The 17,660-nt window shown below is 47.7% G+C and overlaps 3 protein-coding genes across 3 annotated transcripts in view; all 3 read right to left on the bottom strand.

The window, feature by feature from the left end:
• Positions 1–1,449: 1,449 nt before the first annotated feature.
• On the bottom strand, positions 1,450–3,045 carry LOC306781196 (D(2)-like dopamine receptor; the record flags this gene model as incomplete). Its single annotated transcript, XM_079273939.1, has 2 exons — positions 1,450–1,605; positions 2,011–3,045. 2 exons carry the CDS (start codon positions 3,043–3,045, stop codon positions 1,450–1,452), a joined length of 1,191 nt encoding a protein of 396 aa, XP_079130065.1.
• Positions 3,046–3,840: 795 nt separating this feature from the next.
• Positions 3,841–9,209, bottom strand: ddx20 (DEAD (Asp-Glu-Ala-Asp) box polypeptide 20). The gene is made up of 11 exons (XM_079272933.1): positions 9,013–9,209; positions 8,196–8,290; positions 7,674–7,842; positions 7,213–7,327; positions 6,919–7,061; positions 6,670–6,808; positions 6,516–6,574; positions 5,819–5,901; positions 5,628–5,733; positions 5,173–5,274; positions 3,841–5,094 (listed from the first exon to the last, which is right to left on the bottom strand). Exons 1-11 carry the CDS (start codon positions 9,206–9,208, stop codon positions 3,989–3,991), a joined length of 2,313 nt encoding a protein of 770 aa, XP_079129059.1. The 5' UTR covers position 9,209; the 3' UTR covers positions 3,841–3,988.
• Positions 9,210–10,990: 1,781 nt separating this feature from the next.
• LOC306781195 (cyclin-dependent kinase 18-like) overlaps positions 10,991–17,660 on the bottom strand; it is a 42,014-nt gene continuing 35,344 nt past the window's right edge. Inside the window, exon 18 of the mRNA XM_079273938.1 lies at positions 10,991–14,619. Coding sequence (XP_079130064.1) covers positions 14,582–14,619 — 38 coding nt within the window. The 3' untranslated portion in view covers positions 10,991–14,581. The remainder of the gene's footprint in view (positions 14,620–17,660) is intronic.

The raw sequence follows: 17,660 nt of genomic DNA, 5'->3' as shown, positions 1-17,660 counted from the left end.
GGCAGAACCAGTGAAGCCGTCTTCTTCTTCTCTCTCTCTCTCTCTTCCTCCATCAGTCTGTCTCTCTCTCTCTCTTGTTGTTATCCTGTTGTGTCCCTCCCTCTGTGTGAACAACAGTATGCTTTCAGTAGTCTTTAGCTGTCGGCGTCCCCCCCCCCCACACCCAAAAAATAACTCAGCGGGCATTTTTCTTACAAACTTGTTGAGTATGTGTACTTCTATGTGATTAGGAAACTTGGTGTTTGTACTCTTCGTCCTCCTCGGTGTTTCAAAAGGACTTTTGTTTTGAACTTGAGCAGGATGAGCCGCCATGCTCGTCCTGCTCACCACAGACACCGGTTCTCGCTCCGCTCACACTGTCGGCGATCGACCCCGCCGGCTTCTTCTCTGTAGTTCTTCTTAACAGACAGCTCGGCTCCTCCAGCAGCTTCTTCTGCGTCCCGCTTACTTTAAATAAGATGTAGATCAAGAGCACACACACACACGGGCAGAGCTCCAGAAGAGTTCATGAATCACACAGGAGCATATTTCAAAAAGCAATACTGGAATCTGAGGAATGTAATGTCTGCCCACATGTTGCTTTCTTGTCCTGTAGAAATAGACCGTCGAACTAGTAGCAAATTGCTTTTTTTTTTTTTTTTTAAGTATTTAATTACCTAAATATGGAGGCATCTGAAAGGCTGTTCTAGCATTTGTACTAAAACATGATCATATCAGCCAGTATTGGTGGAGAAATACAGCATATTCGGGACCACATCAGTGCATCACGAGACTCCTCTGCTGAGCTTAGTTCCCTCTGAGCCCGTCGCCCGTGAGGTTGAAGACATTGACTTCATCTTCTCAGCATCGAGCGACATTTAGGATGGAGTACGACGGTTTGACACGTCCAGGCAGACGTGAGGCTCCCTGTGTGTTTATTGCATTCCTTTGCTCGGACAGTGATTTAAAGCGTGACTTATTTACCGCTTCCCTGCTCGACGGGTTCTTTTGTGTCCGCTGCACTTTCAACCGATGGTTTGAATTATTTTTATTATGTGAGCCGCTGTCAAAGCATTTCTTTCTGTTACTTTACCAACAGAAACAAGAGGTCTGTGGTTGTGTTCGTCTCTCTGTTATGTACTCTCCTTTTTGCTCATGGGCTCGGTCAGCCCCCCCCCCCTCACCCTCCTATGCCACCTGTCGTTGTTCAGACTACTGCTGTGCGTAACTTGTCAGGTGTTTGATATTATTTATGACCTTCGTCTTGTGTCCCCGACTGTGAAAACACCTGATAAAAAAACATCTATATCTGCCACAAATACAGCATCTGTGCTTTCTTCTTCTTCTTCTTCTTCTTCTTCTTGTGTGTGTGAACAGGCTCGCGTGCATTTTTCAGCTTCTCCTTTCCCCCAGAAAGTGCAGCTTACATGTGAGCTGCAGGTCCGGGGCCCTTCGGGCCCTTCAGGCCCTTCAGGCCCTCTGTTTCAGGGGACACCTCTGCACGGAGGACAGGATCTTGCGGAGTTCAGAGCGAAACTGTCTGGTGACCAAAGTGTAGATGAGCGGGTCCACTGCAGCCTGCACACAGGTCAGAACCAGAGCCGACGTCTCCAGCTCCATCAGCAACTACGGAGGAAGAAGCAGATATTATGAATGATTCATCTGCTTATTGTTCTGTGTTATTTGGTTAATCCATTCAGTGTTGAATCCAACATGGTGAAACACGTCCTTCATACAGAGTTGATGTCTTTATATTGCTTGTTTTGTCCAAAACCCACAACTGGTTCAGTTTGGTTATTTGATAGTTTAGTTAATTGTCAAAACTGTTTCTGATTCATTGATTCATCAGCTACTATGATGCATTATGGAACTTTACATGGTGCAATATGCAACGAGACTTCAAATGTGTGTTTTGTGGTTCTGTTTTATTTGTTGGAGAAAAGTTATTGGAAACCTCACAACTTAAGTTTTTACTGCAGGCCTGTCAGATTGCATTACATTGAGCTTATATGTAGTATTGCATCCACTCACTTTGTCCGCGTCCTGCCACGAGACGACGTTCATCAGCAAAATCACCACCAGAGGCACCCAGAAGAGCGTGAAGGCGATGATGATGTACCCGAAGCGCTGCGCCAGTTTCCCCTCCACCTGTTTCTTGCCTCGCTCCCGGGCCTCGGGCGTCAGCAGACACACCGCCCCGACGATCTGCGGACGTCTGCTCAGCGGGGGGGCGCCTCCTGTGGACGAGCCTCCTGTGGACGAGCCGCCACGGGGAGCGCCGGCCTCGGCCACCAAGAGCACCTGCGGAGCTGTCCGCGGTGCTGAAGAGGGGACGCTCAGCCACCCCAACACGTGCTCCGACACCGTCGGCCTCAGCTGGACCCTCCGACTGAACACCTTCTTTCGGTGCCGCCTCACGACTTTGAATATCCGCACGTAGTGGACCACGATGACGGTCAGAGACAGCCCCCACAGCGGGACCAGCACGTAGGGTCCGAACGGATCCGAGTACGCCAGGCGGTGTTCTCCGTGCGCCCCGAGGTGCGGACGGCACAGCATGTAGAAGAGCGCCTTCTCGGAGAGACTCAGAGAGACCAGCGCCAGCGCGGCGCCGCACGCCCAGATGGACAGGATCCAGAGCCGGACCCGCGCTCTCCTCCTCTCGGTCTGGAAAGGGAACGCGATGGCCTGGAAGCGCTCCACGCTGATGCTGACCAGCGTGAGCAGCTGCACGCAGCTGCACAGCGCGTAGGTGAACTGCTGCAGGGTGCACACGGACACCGGCACGCTGCCGCTCCTCCCGTAGCGCAGGAAGGAGAAGAGCAGCAGCGGCGTGTCCACGGAGCACTTGAGGAGGTCGCTGGCGGCCAAGCTGACCAGCAGCGCGTTGTTGAAGGTCTGCAGGCTCTTGGTCCTGAAGACGACCCAGCAGACCCACAAGTTCCCGGGGGAGCCCAACACCAGCGTCAGGGTTAGGACCGCGCAGTTGAATATGAAGAACGTGGTGACCACGCGAGTCTCGTGGAGCGCGGCTGTTGTTTCGTTCCAAACAGCGCGCAGCTCCATGATGTTACACATGTCCTCCGTGCTGCATCAGTGGTGTACATTGACAAAGGACGGCGAGCTGAGGCGGTCTGCTGCTTTTAAAAGTATTTGATTCGTGAGTGTTCAGCCCTGATTGGCTGAAGGGTCGCTGCTGATTAGTCTAATCATGTGGAGATGTTCCGACCTTCCCACGACCTGCTGAGGAGGTTACACAGTGAACTGAACAGCAGCCTCTTCTTCTATCATCAGCGGTGCATCATGGGTAGTGATGTGCACGATGCTTTCTATTTATGTTTTACAAAACAAAGTTACTGTGAGGAACTTTTATCTGCTTCTGAACGAGTCTCAGTTTATGACACGTATACGTCTCTGGTAGAGACCTGTCAATCAGCGTGTAGCCCCGCCCTAAAGCATCCCCTGCTTTATGGTCTGTGTGACTCTAAATGGACCATCATGTACTAAATGAACATCATGCTGTATTGAAGAAGACTTGAAACTAGAGATTGAGACATAAACTCATGTTTACAATGTTTACTGAGGGAATGAATCAAGAGAGAAGTAGAGTCATTTTCTATAGACTTCTATACACCCAGAGGAGTCGCCCCCTGGTGGACACTAGAGAGATATAGCTAGATATATATAGAGCTAGATAGATATAGAGCTAGATAGATATAGAGCTAGATAGATATAGAGCTAGATAGATATAGAGCTAGATAGATATAGAGCTAGATAGATATAGAGCTAGATAGATATAGGTATTTAAAAAGAACAACATGTTTCGTGAATGTGTGGAGATACAACAAAAGAAAGTCCAAGCTCCATACTGGTCATTTATTTAGAAAAGACACATTGTACGAATTCATTGAGAGAGAAAAAAACCTCCGTGTGCGACCGGAGGTGCAAACCTTCCTTCTTTCTTGCAGAGAGACATTCAGACTCATCTTCTCACCCGGTGAACAGCCGGTCAGCGCTTCAGCAGCTCCTCCACGTAGACGGCGTTCATACGATACGCTGCCATCCAGCTCTGGGCGGCGCTGTAGTAGCTCTGGTGACCTCGCTCCTGGAGAGGAGATACGGAGGCGTAGTAGTCGTTCCAGGCTCTGTAGCTGGCTCGCCAGTACGCTTCAGCGCTCCACTCTTCCTCCTCATCATCATCATCATGTTTGCTTTCCTCCCTTTCCCTCTTCTGCTCTGAACTCTTCTTGCTCCGTCTCTCAGTCTTCTCTTGAATCTTTCTGGATTCGTGTCTGCTGGTCTTCGGCTCGCTCCGTCTGGATTCGCGTCTCTGAGGCGACGCTCTGACTCTCGAAGCGCAGGATGTCTGCCGATACATTTCGGGCATAGCAGCATCTCTGGATGCATCGGCGTCTGCCTTCGGTTTGGACGCGGTGGGTGTTGGTCCGGCTTCGGCCTTGAGCGCTCCGTGGTCGCCTCCTCTGGTCCGATTCGTCTCGTCCTCGTCCTCGTCGTCCGGTTGCGAGCTCGAAGAACCAGAAACCGACCTCGGAGGCGAAAAGTCAGATTTCCCCCGACCTCTCTTTAGTTTTAAGCTTTCACCTCCGTCAGCGTCGTCGAGCATGAAGGACTCTGTATACCCGCTCTGGTCCCCGACCCCTCCACCGCCACCCCCGAACTCCCTGATGACCTCCACCGATCTCCCCGGCCCCGCCGTGATGAAGCCGTGGAAGTCCCGCTCGGCCTCCTCCAAGGCCACAAACCTCGACCTGCGGCTCTTGAAGGAGCTGAGAGGAGGGATCTTCGGCAGAGCGTCCTGCAGCTCTTTGCGAGTCGCCTCCGCCGGAGGAGGCCGAAGAAGAGGAGGAGCAGGACGCTGCTGGAGAGCGTCCTCATCGGGAGACGTTCTCCTGGGTTTCCCTCCGTCGTGCGCTCCCGGTCGGGCTGTAGGAACGTTCTTGTCGGGCTTCCTTTGACCGCTGTGCTCCATAGTTTGATCCGCGTCACGATGCTGCTTCTTCTTCTGCGTCCGGGAGGAGAGCGGAGCTGAAGCGGCCGCCTCGGCGCAGACGTCCCAGTCACACGACTCGTCCATCAGCCCCGGCTCTATGACGCCTAAAACAGGACCACAAATCACATTAAAGTAAAGTTCCCCACGCGCCGTGTGAAGCTCCTCGTGTGTGCAGGACTCACATGGCAACGTGGACAAACTCAGGCCGCACTTCTGAGCGATGGCCATCATCTTGTTCTCCTCCTCGCCATGGCAACAGTAGGTCACAGCCAGCCCCTGAGTGCCTGAAAACAAAACGTAATCCTGATGAGAACCCACTCCAAATAATAGGGAGCGATGGAGGGTGTGTGTGTGTTCAGGGATGGCAGGTACACACACACACACACACACACACACACACACACGATTAGGAACCTGTTGACCTTGCTGGGTGGGACACACAATGGTGTTTAATGCCGTCAGGAAGCAAAGAACAGATGAAACATAACACGACGCAGAGAGAACCCGATACGTACGACGGGGTTTCAGGGCCGTTGTAGGTCAAATAAATTCTATTAATAATTACGAAGCCGGAGGAGGAATAACATTCAGAGAAAACAGGATCAGATGTCCAAGAATAACGTGTTTGGGGACGAACCGAAGCGTCCGGCCCGTCCAATCCGGTGCATGTAGGTCTCCCAGTCCTTCGGCACGTCCAGGTTTATCACCAAGTTCACTTTCTCTGCATCGATACCTCTGGAGGTCTGACAGGACGGGAAGGAGGATTAAAGAAGCTGTTTAACACACACACACACACTAGATATACGTGTGTGTGTGTGTGTGTCTCACCAGGTCAGTGGAGATCAGCACCCTGCACTGGTACTGCTTCAGTTTGGACATGGCCTCCAGTCTCTGGTCCTGACTCAGACCGCCTGCACACACAGTCGCATTAAATCAGCTCAAAACGGACACAGAAGTTACGTTTGTCCTCGCGTTCACAAAAAGTTTATCGCTTTTTTAATCACGAATCCGTCAAGATTCTTTGCAATCAAGCAGCCAAACTACAAGAACACAAAAAGACGGCGGTGCAGAGGAGCCGCTGTGCAGCATTTAGTGGCACCAGAAGTTGCCAAAGGAGAACAGAGTTGCTGAGCTCGTGTTAGGAAGTTAACCATCACTATTCATCTCTAACATCGATTTATATTGAAACATCTCCTTCAAACTACTGGATTTATTCAAGTTTATCACCAAAACTACATTTTACAGATGACAAGTGAACACATCATGATAACGTTATAATGAACCTTCAGCCAGTACTCATGTTCACTGAGCAGAGCCTGAAGGCGTCATCAGTAACTGAAGTGAACCTACAAACATGTTGGACTGAGGATTGATTATGATAAAACTTTATTGACACTGTGATGGTTAATGATAAAACTGTGTATTTAATCTGAGGTTCACATGTATGAAGAACCTTGAGGGGATCCGTACGGGTCGACAGCGGCCCGTTACACCTCTACCGTCGGGTAAAAGGTGGAAGTCTCACCTGAGATACAAGCAGCAGGAAGGCCTTTGGAGGACAGGATGTCTGCCAGGTGCTGAGCCCTGAGGGAGCAAAGCACAGCGATCCTCAGACGCGTCATCCAACAACACAGATCATCAAGAGAACCTCCGAGGACACGGGTGAACCATTGAAGTACCTTGTGTGGAGGTTGGAGAACACCAGAGCCTGGTTGAACGGGAGTTTACTGAAAAGCTCCAACAAGTGCTGCACTTTCTCCTGGAAGGTCTTGTGAGGTAAAGGATGGGACGGCACCAGCTTGTAGTACTGCTTCAGACCTGCAGGGGGCAACACAAGGGCAACATGCAACGCAGAATATCAATTCAATGCGTTTGTCTTCAGTGTTTTGTGGCAACAATGACAGCAGCACAGCTGGCTGCGGTCTTACCTTTAAGGCCCATGTCGCTGGGGTTGAGTCGGACAAAAGTGGGCTCTCTCATGTAGCGGGTGAGGTGCTGAGCAAGGCATTCTGGGTAGGTGGCGGAGAGCGCGAGCATCTGTTTGTTCACTGGCAGAGAGGAGAAGATCCAGCTGAGGAGACAAGCGGAGGAGGTGGGTTGAATTATGCATTCATGTGAAACAGCATCTGATGAAGGACATTTCATTCATACAGACTTGTGATGAAAGGCTGCAGTCTGACGACCGTATGACATCATGAAATATGAGCATCTGTCCATCTCACTTGATCTGTTCCTGGAAGCTGCCCTCCTCCAGCAGCTTGTCTGCCTCGTCCAGAACAAACAGTCTGATGCTGGCGGTGGATAACATGCCCAGCTCGATCAGCTGCTTGATGCGACCTGCGATGCACAAACAACAGCGTGGCGCGTTACAAGGGGTGCAACGGCGCCGCGTCTGTATTGAAGCGGTCGGTATGCGACATTCTTCCGGTACGCCCCCGGTGACCCGAGCAGCAGTTTATGTCTTCGGCTCGGCCAAGCGGAACAGAAATTCTGAAGTGCAAGTTTAACCCGGGAAGATCTGACAGCGCACCAGTTGCTGTCGGCTCTAATTTCAGATATCAAAATAAAATAAATGAACAAAAAGTTCCCGATTGCGCCGTAAAAACGGACGCGTTTCGTCACAGCCCTGAGCGGTTACACAAACAGCGCCGCGTCTCTAATTAACAGTCCGTCGGCCGCTTACCGGGCGAGCCCACTGCCACGTGGCACTTCTTCAGATGGGCTTTGTCCTGACTCACGGGTCGGCCCCCGATGAAAACGTGGCAGTCGAGGCCCTCCATGGTGCAGCCGATGGCCATCACCACCGAGTGTATCTGCACCGCTATCTCACGAGTGGGAGCCAGGACGAGAACCTGCAGGACGAAGGAGAGGGGGGAGGGGCGCTTGAGAACAACGTTAAATGTTAACAACCACTTACATTTGATTGCAGATTAAGGACGGATGGATGCGGAGTCGTCCATCATCAGTAAGACCCTGCAGCTAATATGATTGCAGTTGGTCGGTCAGCGAGAGCAGATGTTCCGCTGTAATAATTGCCTTCTTTCATTTACACTTTTGACACTGAGCTGCCTAAACCCATCAGATTAAGACCCTAAAAAACAAGGGGATTACTTCTCATGACCACCTGTTGTTGAGCAGTGGTGAATTTCAAAATAAAAGTTTTGATTTCCAAAATATAAGATGCCCGAAGACTGATTTCGCTCACCTGAGTTGCAGGATTCTCCAGAACCAGAGAGTCCAGGGCGACGGTGCAGAACACGCACGTCTTCCCCGTGCCGGACTTGGCCTGGACGATCAGGTCTGAAACGACAGATGGAAGATGAAGGGCTGCACTACGAGTCAGAATAATCACGATTCACAAGCGTGGGCTTCCACGGTTACTTTCACTCGACTGTGTGCGACGTATTGATCGCACAGTTTGATTGAGTGTCAAATCTGCTGAATCAAATAAAGCGCTTCCTATCTCGTTAGACTGAAGGACCAATCAGAGGCGTTCACTTCAAGTACACTGATTAACGGCTCTCTGCTTCTCATACTCATCTCATGGACTACTTTATACACACCCTGTAAAGAAACAATTAAAGTTTTAAATGCATTATAGAGAAACAAAGGTTGAATGTCATGTAAACTATTTCATTTGGCTGCACAATATTTACTCAAATGTAGATATTTTCAGACCTGCTGTTTCTAAAGCATCTAAAAGTGAGTTGGCCTTCTTTGTATTAATCCCTAAACGTGTAAATAGTGGTTTTATCAATAAATGTTATAAATATTAATGTCAATAAATATTTGACAGTGGTGAATTTCAAAATAAAAGTTTTGCATTGTCCTCTGAATAATAGCTGATGTCTATCATAATGGTGGTCTGAACGATTTTTTTGACCGTTTTAAACAACGTTAAACGTTTAGTGTTTGACAGCTTTAACCGGCGTACAAGGCAGCGACGTCTTTGGTGTAAAAACGGAACAAAAAACGTCCCTTTCGGCTTTCCGTAGCGCTCCACGCAGTTTCCATGAACCCACCCAGTCCGCAGCGGCCCAGCGGGATCGCCTTGAGCTGGATCGGGGACGGCTTCCGGAAGCCCGCGGCGGACAGCCCGTCCAGCACGGCCCGCGAGAGCAGAAGAGAGCTGAAGTCGATTCCCTCCGATAGAAGCACATCGTCGGTCCGCTTTCGCGTCTCGATGTCGTGGGCTGCTTTCCTCACGGAGGCCGCCATGTTGACTGGACTTGTTTACCGCCCGCTGATCAGACTCAGCTGCTTTAAAGAGCGTTGGGAGCTGCAGCTGCTGTTTCTGTAGCGCCCTCTTGTGACGGGGAGGGGAACTGCACTGGTCTCCTCTCAAACCCGTTTGCGAGGAGAACTTTGAGGAGAAACTTCAGGCCAAAGAGCTGATATCAGATCAGCCTGACCTCACAATCAGACAGCAGACGAGCGGGAAAGGGAAGCAGTACATGAAGCTTCTCCACCAGCTGAACACGATACAGGTTTGGCTAGCTGGATGACGTCATGCTAATAACTATTCAGCTTTTTAAAACAACGGGGACGGATCCAGCACGGACAGTTAGGGAGTGAGACATGAAGCACCTGCTGAGACATGATAGTTATAAAGAAATCATTATATGATCGATATATATATATACACACATATATGTATATATGTGTATATATATTTTTATATATATATATATATATATATATATATATATATATATATATATATATATATACATATATACATATGTGTATATATATATACATATACATATATATATGTGTATATATATATATATATATATATATATATATATATATATATATATATATATATATATATATATATATATATATATATATGTGTATGTATATATATTTAAAATACAGATTTAAAGCTTTGATTAAAGATTTAAATCCACATTTACACACATACATAAAGCAACATGCGTGTTTTGGTAAAGTAAATGATATGCACGTACATTTTTATTCTGTTTATGGATCTCATTTAAAACCTCTCGACAGCACCAGCAAAGACTTGCGTTAAGAGGCTTTACGCTCAAGGAGAATGTATTGCATCAGAAGGAATGTAAACAGCAGCAACTCAATCATTTTCTGGGCAATATGGCCGACATTTTAACATTGAAAACTTAACAATCGGGGAATTAGTGTCCATCAACTTGGACCGTGCTTGAGCACCAAGCATCACCACCGGAGATCTTCAAGTGCAGCTTGACCCGGGAGCCAGGTCCCTCTAACGACGTGGGGACAACAGGCTCCGACCTCCCGCTTCTGGTTGGACTGTATTCGCCTGGTCTGGCCTCGTCCAGTATCTTTTCATAGGATTTCATACAAACCGCTTTTTTCTTTATGAGGACATGTTGCCGTGTTAGCTGAGCTGCCATCTGCTCTCCAAGAATGAAGCCATCCGTCGAGGAGTGTATCTTTGTCATATGCCAGAAGTGCTCCACTAATGAAGACGAAAAGACTTTATACTGTCGTGTAAGCTACAAGAAAAACACATGCGTAGGCTTCCTGAATTCTAGCTTGAATTAAATACCAAATCTACCGTCTATACCAGACCTTAAAGGGACAGTATGGATCATTTAGGTGTATATTGGGAGAAATGGTATACACTGTTCATAAAGTATGTTTTATTTCGTGTATAATCCCCTGAAACATTTCCGTCAGCTTAGAATGAGCAGTACTACAGCAGCCCAGAACACCGCAGCGCTACGCGGGAGAAGTTTCAGTTGGATGCATTCTGCAAGCTAACCACTAGATGGCGCCAGAGCCAAAACATTTGATGTTTTAAATGTTCTTATAGCACAAGCTCTGACGACGTAAAGATCCCAAAATTAAGAGTTTGCCAGCAAACTGCCAAATCCCTGTAATGGTGCTGAATCATCATAGATGACATCATCATGATGTAATCTATCGCACTCGATGTCGACATAGTTTCCAAGGATTTATCACAAGAAAAGGAAAAGTAATGACATGGTTTTTATTGGTTTTATTAGGTGTTCACATCCCATTTGCTTCTTAAAAAGGTCTGCGCTCAAACACGGTGCACCCCTCGAACAGACCTCTGTCACCGTTATGGCTTTCATTGATAAAAAATAATCCGTGTGTTATACTCATACACAACGTACTTCACTCCAGCCTTTTGGATCCAGCATGTTGAAACAGCAAGGAGAAAAAAACAACAACAACCTGTCATCACTGTAGTCTCAGTTTGATCATTCACAGTCATTTCTCCCTCTCTGAAGAAACACAACCAAACTCATCCTATCACCGTGGCTTTCTTTATTGATTACAGAAATATTGCTGTGACTTTTATAAAGGGAAAAACAAAAAAAAGAATTAAAAGCCAGAGTGTGAACAGCTGTATCAACCCTGTACGCGTTTTATATACAGAGTGAGGGATCATCGATGTACATGCTACATATGGTCGTCCTTCTGAGGCCTGAGGAACCGGCATCTACACTCACAGGCCATCCGAAGATACAGTGCACGTTGACGTGGCAACTGATTGGTGTGTGAAACAGTTGTGTGCTTGTACACCCGGTGCTTGGAGGATTGATTGTTTCTGGCAGTCGGTAACAATATCAGCAGGAAAAACAACAGTGTGTCTGCGTGCTTCAAGTCCTGTTAAATATTCAGCGACGTTAGCGCCCAGGTTTACAGTTACTGCTGTACGACGCAACCTTGAAGCTACGTCCGATTGGTCCGACACACACACTCTCTGGTCCCAATGCTGGCGGCACATGCTATTGTTGACGAGTACCGTGTTGTCATTGCCTTCCTCTTATTTAAGAATACAGTCACGGGATCATAGAAATAGAATATGAGCTGAACGGACATTGGAGTGTTTTTAGTGGTCATTATACGAGTACAAGAGAAAACAGCCATTGTGGTTCATTGTTGTGGTGACGACACACTCCAGTGGGTCTGTTAAATGGCAGAAGGGTCGTTGGACCGCAGCGCTGCCGCTGGTACCGGCCCGCTGGCCACCGGCCCGCTGGCCACCGGCCCGCTGGCCACCGGCCCGCTGCTCAGCTCTATATCTGTAACCAGTGTAGCATGAACGCATGGTGGAATTAGCGAGCTAGCCAAGTAGCCGGCGGTCCACTAGTTAGCTCGTCCTTTGATCGTTAAACCCAGCGCTGCTGCTGGCCACCAGTCCAATGTTCAGCTCTTCATCTGTAACCAGTGTAGCATGAACGCATGGTGGAATTAGCAAGCTAGCTAACGAGCCAGCTGTCCGCTAGCCCGTTACAGGGTCACGATGGCAACGAGACACATTAAAATGGCCGTCACTCAGACCATCCTGCTGCGTGCTTTCAATGAGAATGTCCGTTCCACTCTAATTTTAGTTTCTATGTCCCGACTCATTGCAGGTTAATGTGATGTTTGATGTAAAAATAAATGTTTCATGCACAATTTAAACCTTTTTTTCCAGCAGCAGCTATTTCACATACCAACTGAGTGTTTAATACACAAACATGCTTTAAGGAGATGACGAGTAACGACAATGGCAAGGGTTGAACAGCAATATTATCGCCAAATGAACAGAGTGTGGACGACACAGAAGACTGACAGGTTGATGCTAAGAAATGACTCTTCTCCTTCACATAGTTAGTTTTTTTTTAAACCAGCTTTGCAAAAAAAGGGTTTCAGGGCCATGTTGGACATCGTCTGCTCCACTGAGGAGACCGAGGAGACCAGCATGCACCTCACAGCAAACCACAAAACAACACCAGCAAAAAGTCCTGAGCTCAAGGAATGTGCAACACGTCCCCAGCCAGTCGCCACGCTGTTCTGGTGGGAACACAGTAAAGACTGAGAACAGCATCCTGGAATTATCATTGCTTCTCGACAAGTAAAGCGTACGATCGTATATATATGTACAAAATGAAGAAAAAGTAAAAGTATAAATGCGAGTGGAGTTGGGCGAGACAGGTTTCGGGGGTTGTCGAACGGTCTACTCGTGATCTAACGAGGTAAAAAAAATATCAGGTGCAAAGAGGAACGTTTTCAACAGCAACACCTGCACGTCACACAACTAATCAAGACAACTTCTGAGTCCAAGGCAACGGCGGAAACGGGGTTACGAAGAACAACGTGAGGGTTTGTCCACTTCCTGTCCCTTCTGTCCTCACAGTGTGTCCTTCTGTGGACCACTGGTGACTCAGTGTTTTAATTGTACTGCAGTATCGTGTCTAATCTCATTGGTGAAGGTACACTCTTAGAAATATAGGGTTCCAAACAGGTTCTTCCTGAAGGGCCGAGGTTCTACCCAGAACCCTTTGCTTCAGAAGAACCATTATTTTTGAGGATTCCGTTCCACAGAGCACAAAAAACAAAACCTGGGTAAGTTCTAGATGGAACCCTTGGAATATAAAAGAGTCCCAATAAAAACCCCTGGATGGGATCTAGACGGAATCCTTGAAAATAAAAAAGGGTTCTCGGTAGAACCCTTGAAATATAAAAGAGTTCTCTGTAGATACCCCTGGTTGATTATCGAGGAAACCGTTGGAATATAACGGTACTAGTAGAACCCCCTGGGTGGGTTCTTGTTAGCACCTTTAGAAAGAAGGAAATGATCAGGACCAGTGTTCTGTGTTGGAACCATCACACCGTAGACGGGTTCTCTGTAGAACCTCTTATCGGGGATCTGTGTTTACACAGATGGTTCTAGGTATAACCCTTTCCCAGTGGAACCTTTACAAAAGGTTCTACCATGAACCAAAAAGGGTTCTCCAATGAGGACAAGACAAAGAACCGCATATGGTTCACGTTAGCACCTTTATTTCTAAGAGTGTAAACACATCTGTCCTTTATGGTGAGCGGGTTTTTTGGTTTGTTGTTTTTAATTCTTCTTCTACTCTCACATCTGGCAGGTTCTCTACTTCCTGTCTGCTCGAGTGACCGATGAGGTAACGACCACTCTGGCCTCTACTGGACAATAAGGTGCTGAAGTTTATCTCCCTAAACTCCGTTCATCGACACTCTTAACTTTCAAGTGAATCATAAGTGTGAGAGATAAAGAGAGACGAGAACACGAGTGTGTTTGTGTGTTTGTGTTGTTGTAGAGATCAATAAAAGGCCGAGGGGTTCAGGTGCAATCGTCAGGAAAAGCAGAGTTCTACAGCTCAGTCTCTTTATGTACAACAGTCCGAACAAAGCTTCAAGAGAAAGTGACAGGTTTGACTTTGTGTCTCACTTCTTCCTCACAGCTCGCTGATGCAGCAAGTTCTGTTCACAAAGTCCTCAGCGCTGCCCTCTGGTGGACAGCAGCGGTCGTAGCAGCAAGGAGAACCCTCAACTCTCCCACTTTTCTTCCAGCATCTCCGCGCTCGTCTTTATTTATTCTGTCTTTAGGGTCTGAGGGTTATTGTCAAGTACAAATGGTTCAACCTAACTTCTGTGGGTTTTGTGTCAATGTTGCTATACGTGTGTGTGTGTGTGTTTCTTCTTCAGTGTGTGTGTGTGTGTGTGTCGCTCCTTCAGTGTGTGTGTGGCAGGGTCAGTGAATGTTTGTCTGACAGGATGGATCGACGTGTCCATGTCCTCCTCACCTCAGCACCGCCGGCACTAAAACAACACACTCTGCCTCCTGCTCTTCCCCTGGGCTGAGAGAGACAGACACAGAGACAGAGAGACAGAGAGACCGACAGACAGACAGAGAGAGACAGGGACACAGAGAGAGAGAGACAGCGAGACCGACAGACAGACAGAGACAGGGACACAGAGAGAGACAGACATGGAAACAGAGAGAGAGACAGAGACAGACAGAGACAGAGACAGAGACAGAGACAGACAGGGACACAGAGAGAGAGACAGAGACAGACAGGGACACAGAGAGAGAGACAGAGACAGAGAGAGAGACAGAGACACAGAGAGAGACAGACAGGGACACAGAGAGACACATGTGAATACAGGTTTGGTTTCATGAGACAAACCAACAAACACTCACAGATTTCACTTCATGCCAGCAAGACAGAAAACACACTTCATGGCCAAAAGCAGCAAACATTTGTGAACCTGAAACCATCAAATGTTTCACGTTTTCCTGTTCACAAATGACACAGATAATTATTAAAAACAGATTAAAACATTATGCTACCTAAATGTAGCAACAGTTAGCCAGCTGGAGGCCTTTCTGAGCTCATGGCCTCCAACTACGAAAAGTGACATTTTGGATTTGAATTTTGATGACTTGATTTGGAAAATCCTTGACTTTTACTCAAACTAATAGAAGCTGTTCATCTAACGTTGGCTAAGATTAGATCCTAGAACAGAAAGGAGAGAAACATTTTGGACAAAATAAATATGATTATAATAATATTATAATGACTGTAAACAGCAGGAGTAACGCTGGCAATGTTATTTATTACTTATTATGGTCGTAATTTCCCCTTTAATATATTTTATATACAAATAAATATTAACACATTAACTCCGTTCTGTGTTTCGTTGGTTTTCGTTTTGTCGACATTTAAAAACATTCTCGATTATTTCATTTGAATTTATATATTTACAAACTATAAATAGATTTCACGTGTTACACACATGTTAATAACTGTCACGAACGAATGACTGAAATGTAGCAATCAGTTAAATCCTAACGTCTGATTGGCTCTCTGAGCAGATCAGACGCGTGAAGATGAATATTCATGAGCTAAAAGGTAACGGTGTACTTTTACTCTATTCTTCTGCTTTCAGCAGAGACATGTTGGGCATGAGAGCAGAACCGAGTGTATGTCGAGAGGTTTGATCAAACAGGGGAACCAGAACCGTCAAATTCTTCCAAAACATCTGGATTTGTGCAAGAAGAAAAGAAAGAACCTAAACTCTCTATTCACGGAAACAACACAGAGGTATGTGGACAGAAACTGGAGGCTCCACTGTGATCTCATGTTGCTGAAGCTAAAATCACACGAACACACTGCAGTAAAAAACAAACCACACACACACACACACACACACACACACACACACACACACACTTACAGACTGAACACAAAGGCTACATCTCTCTCTGCAGGAACCTGAACAGGACTGCAAAGGAAAAGAATCAAAGCACTCGCCCACGTTATTCCTCATGATCACATCTCATCCCTGAAGTGAAGCTCACGCTGAGATAAAGAGGATGAAGTGAAAGCTGAGACGAAGCTTGGAATGTGAGGGACGGCCGGAGAGGAATGAACCCTCTGAACCCCAGAGCACGCTGGCTGGATCGAAAGCTTTTCTTTTTTTCAAACAATCGCCAAAACTAAACCGTTTATCTCAGCCACAAGCTGTGAAAACTGTCATAATCGCCTGGTTTTTATCTTTCCGACGGGCCATGAACACATCATGTGTGACGAACGTTTCTGTCAAAAAAACAAAAACGAATCTAAGCTTAAAATCATATTTGATCATGTCTCGTTCTAATAAAGAGTTCACTTTAACCAGAGTGTGTAAAAACATCAGAGACACTGAGGTCATGATGGATTCATCTGAGACCAACAGTCATGTGACAACAAGGAGAGAGAGGAGGGGAGGAGAGAGCGGAGGGGAGGAGAGGAGAGGGGAGGAGAGGAGGAGATGAGGAGAGGAGGAGAGGGAGGAGAGAGAGGAGAGGGGAGAGAGGAGAGGGAGGAGAGAGGAGAGAGGAGAGGGGAGGAGAGAGGAGAGAGAGGAGGGGAGGAGAGAGCAGAGGGGAGGAGAGGAGAGGGGAGGAGATGAGGAGAGAGGAGAGAGGGGAGAGGAGAGGGGAGGAGAGGAGAGGAGAGAGGGGAGAGGAGAAGAGAGGGGAGGAGAGGAGAGGGGAGGAGAGGAGGAGATGAGGAGAGAGGAGAGAGGGGAGAAGAGAGGGGAGGGGAGGAGAGGAGAGGGGAGAGAGGAGAGGGAGGAGAGAGGAGAGGGGAGGAGAGAGGAGAGAGAGGAGGGGAGGAGAGAGCGGAGGGGAGGAGAGGAGAGGGGAGGAGAGGAGGAGATGAGGAGAGGAGAGAGGGAGGAGAGAGGAGAGAGGAGAGGGAGGAGAGGAGAGGAGAGGGGAGGAGAGGAGGAGATAAGGAGAGAGAGGAGAGGAGGAGAGGAGAGGAGGAGAGGAGGAGAGGAGAGGAGAGGAGGAGAGGAGGAGAGGAGGGGAGGAGAGGGGAGAGGAGAGGGGAGAGGAGAGGAGGGGAGGAGAGGAGAGGAGAGAGAGGAGAGGAGAGGAGAGAGAGGAGGAGAGGGGGAGATGAGGAGAGGGAGGAGAGAGGAGAGGAGAGAGAGGAGGGGAGGAGGAGAGAGAGGAGGAGAGGAGGAGATGAGGAGAGGGAGGAGAGAGGAGAGGAGAGGAGAGAGAGGAGGGGAGGAGGAGGAGATTCTTTCATGATTGATGTCATCATAACTGTGTTATTCTGCACTAAAGACATGTTCGAGTTCTCTCTACTTCTATCATGATGGTTCTGTTCCTATAGAGGAGCAGAACTTTATATTGCAGTGAGAAACAATGCAACAGAGAGAAACATGGAACAGGAGCGTAAACTGCTTTGGGGTTCAGAGCGTTAACAGGACGCTGGAGACACAATGATGGCGCTGTCTCTGTTCAGGGAACCCAAGGAGGGAAAGGGAAACGTACAGCGTTTAGTTCAGCACAGCAAACATTGAGTGTGACACAAAAGTGCAAAATGGACAGAAGAAA

The sequence above is a fragment of the Melanostigma gelatinosum genome, assembly GCF_949748355.1.
Source record: "Melanostigma gelatinosum genome assembly, chromosome: 8".
In the NCBI taxonomy this organism is placed as follows: Eukaryota; Metazoa; Chordata; class Actinopteri; order Perciformes; family Zoarcidae; genus Melanostigma; species Melanostigma gelatinosum.
The sequence above is the reverse complement of the archived record's forward strand: the minus strand, read 5'-3'. Positions and strand labels throughout refer to the sequence as shown.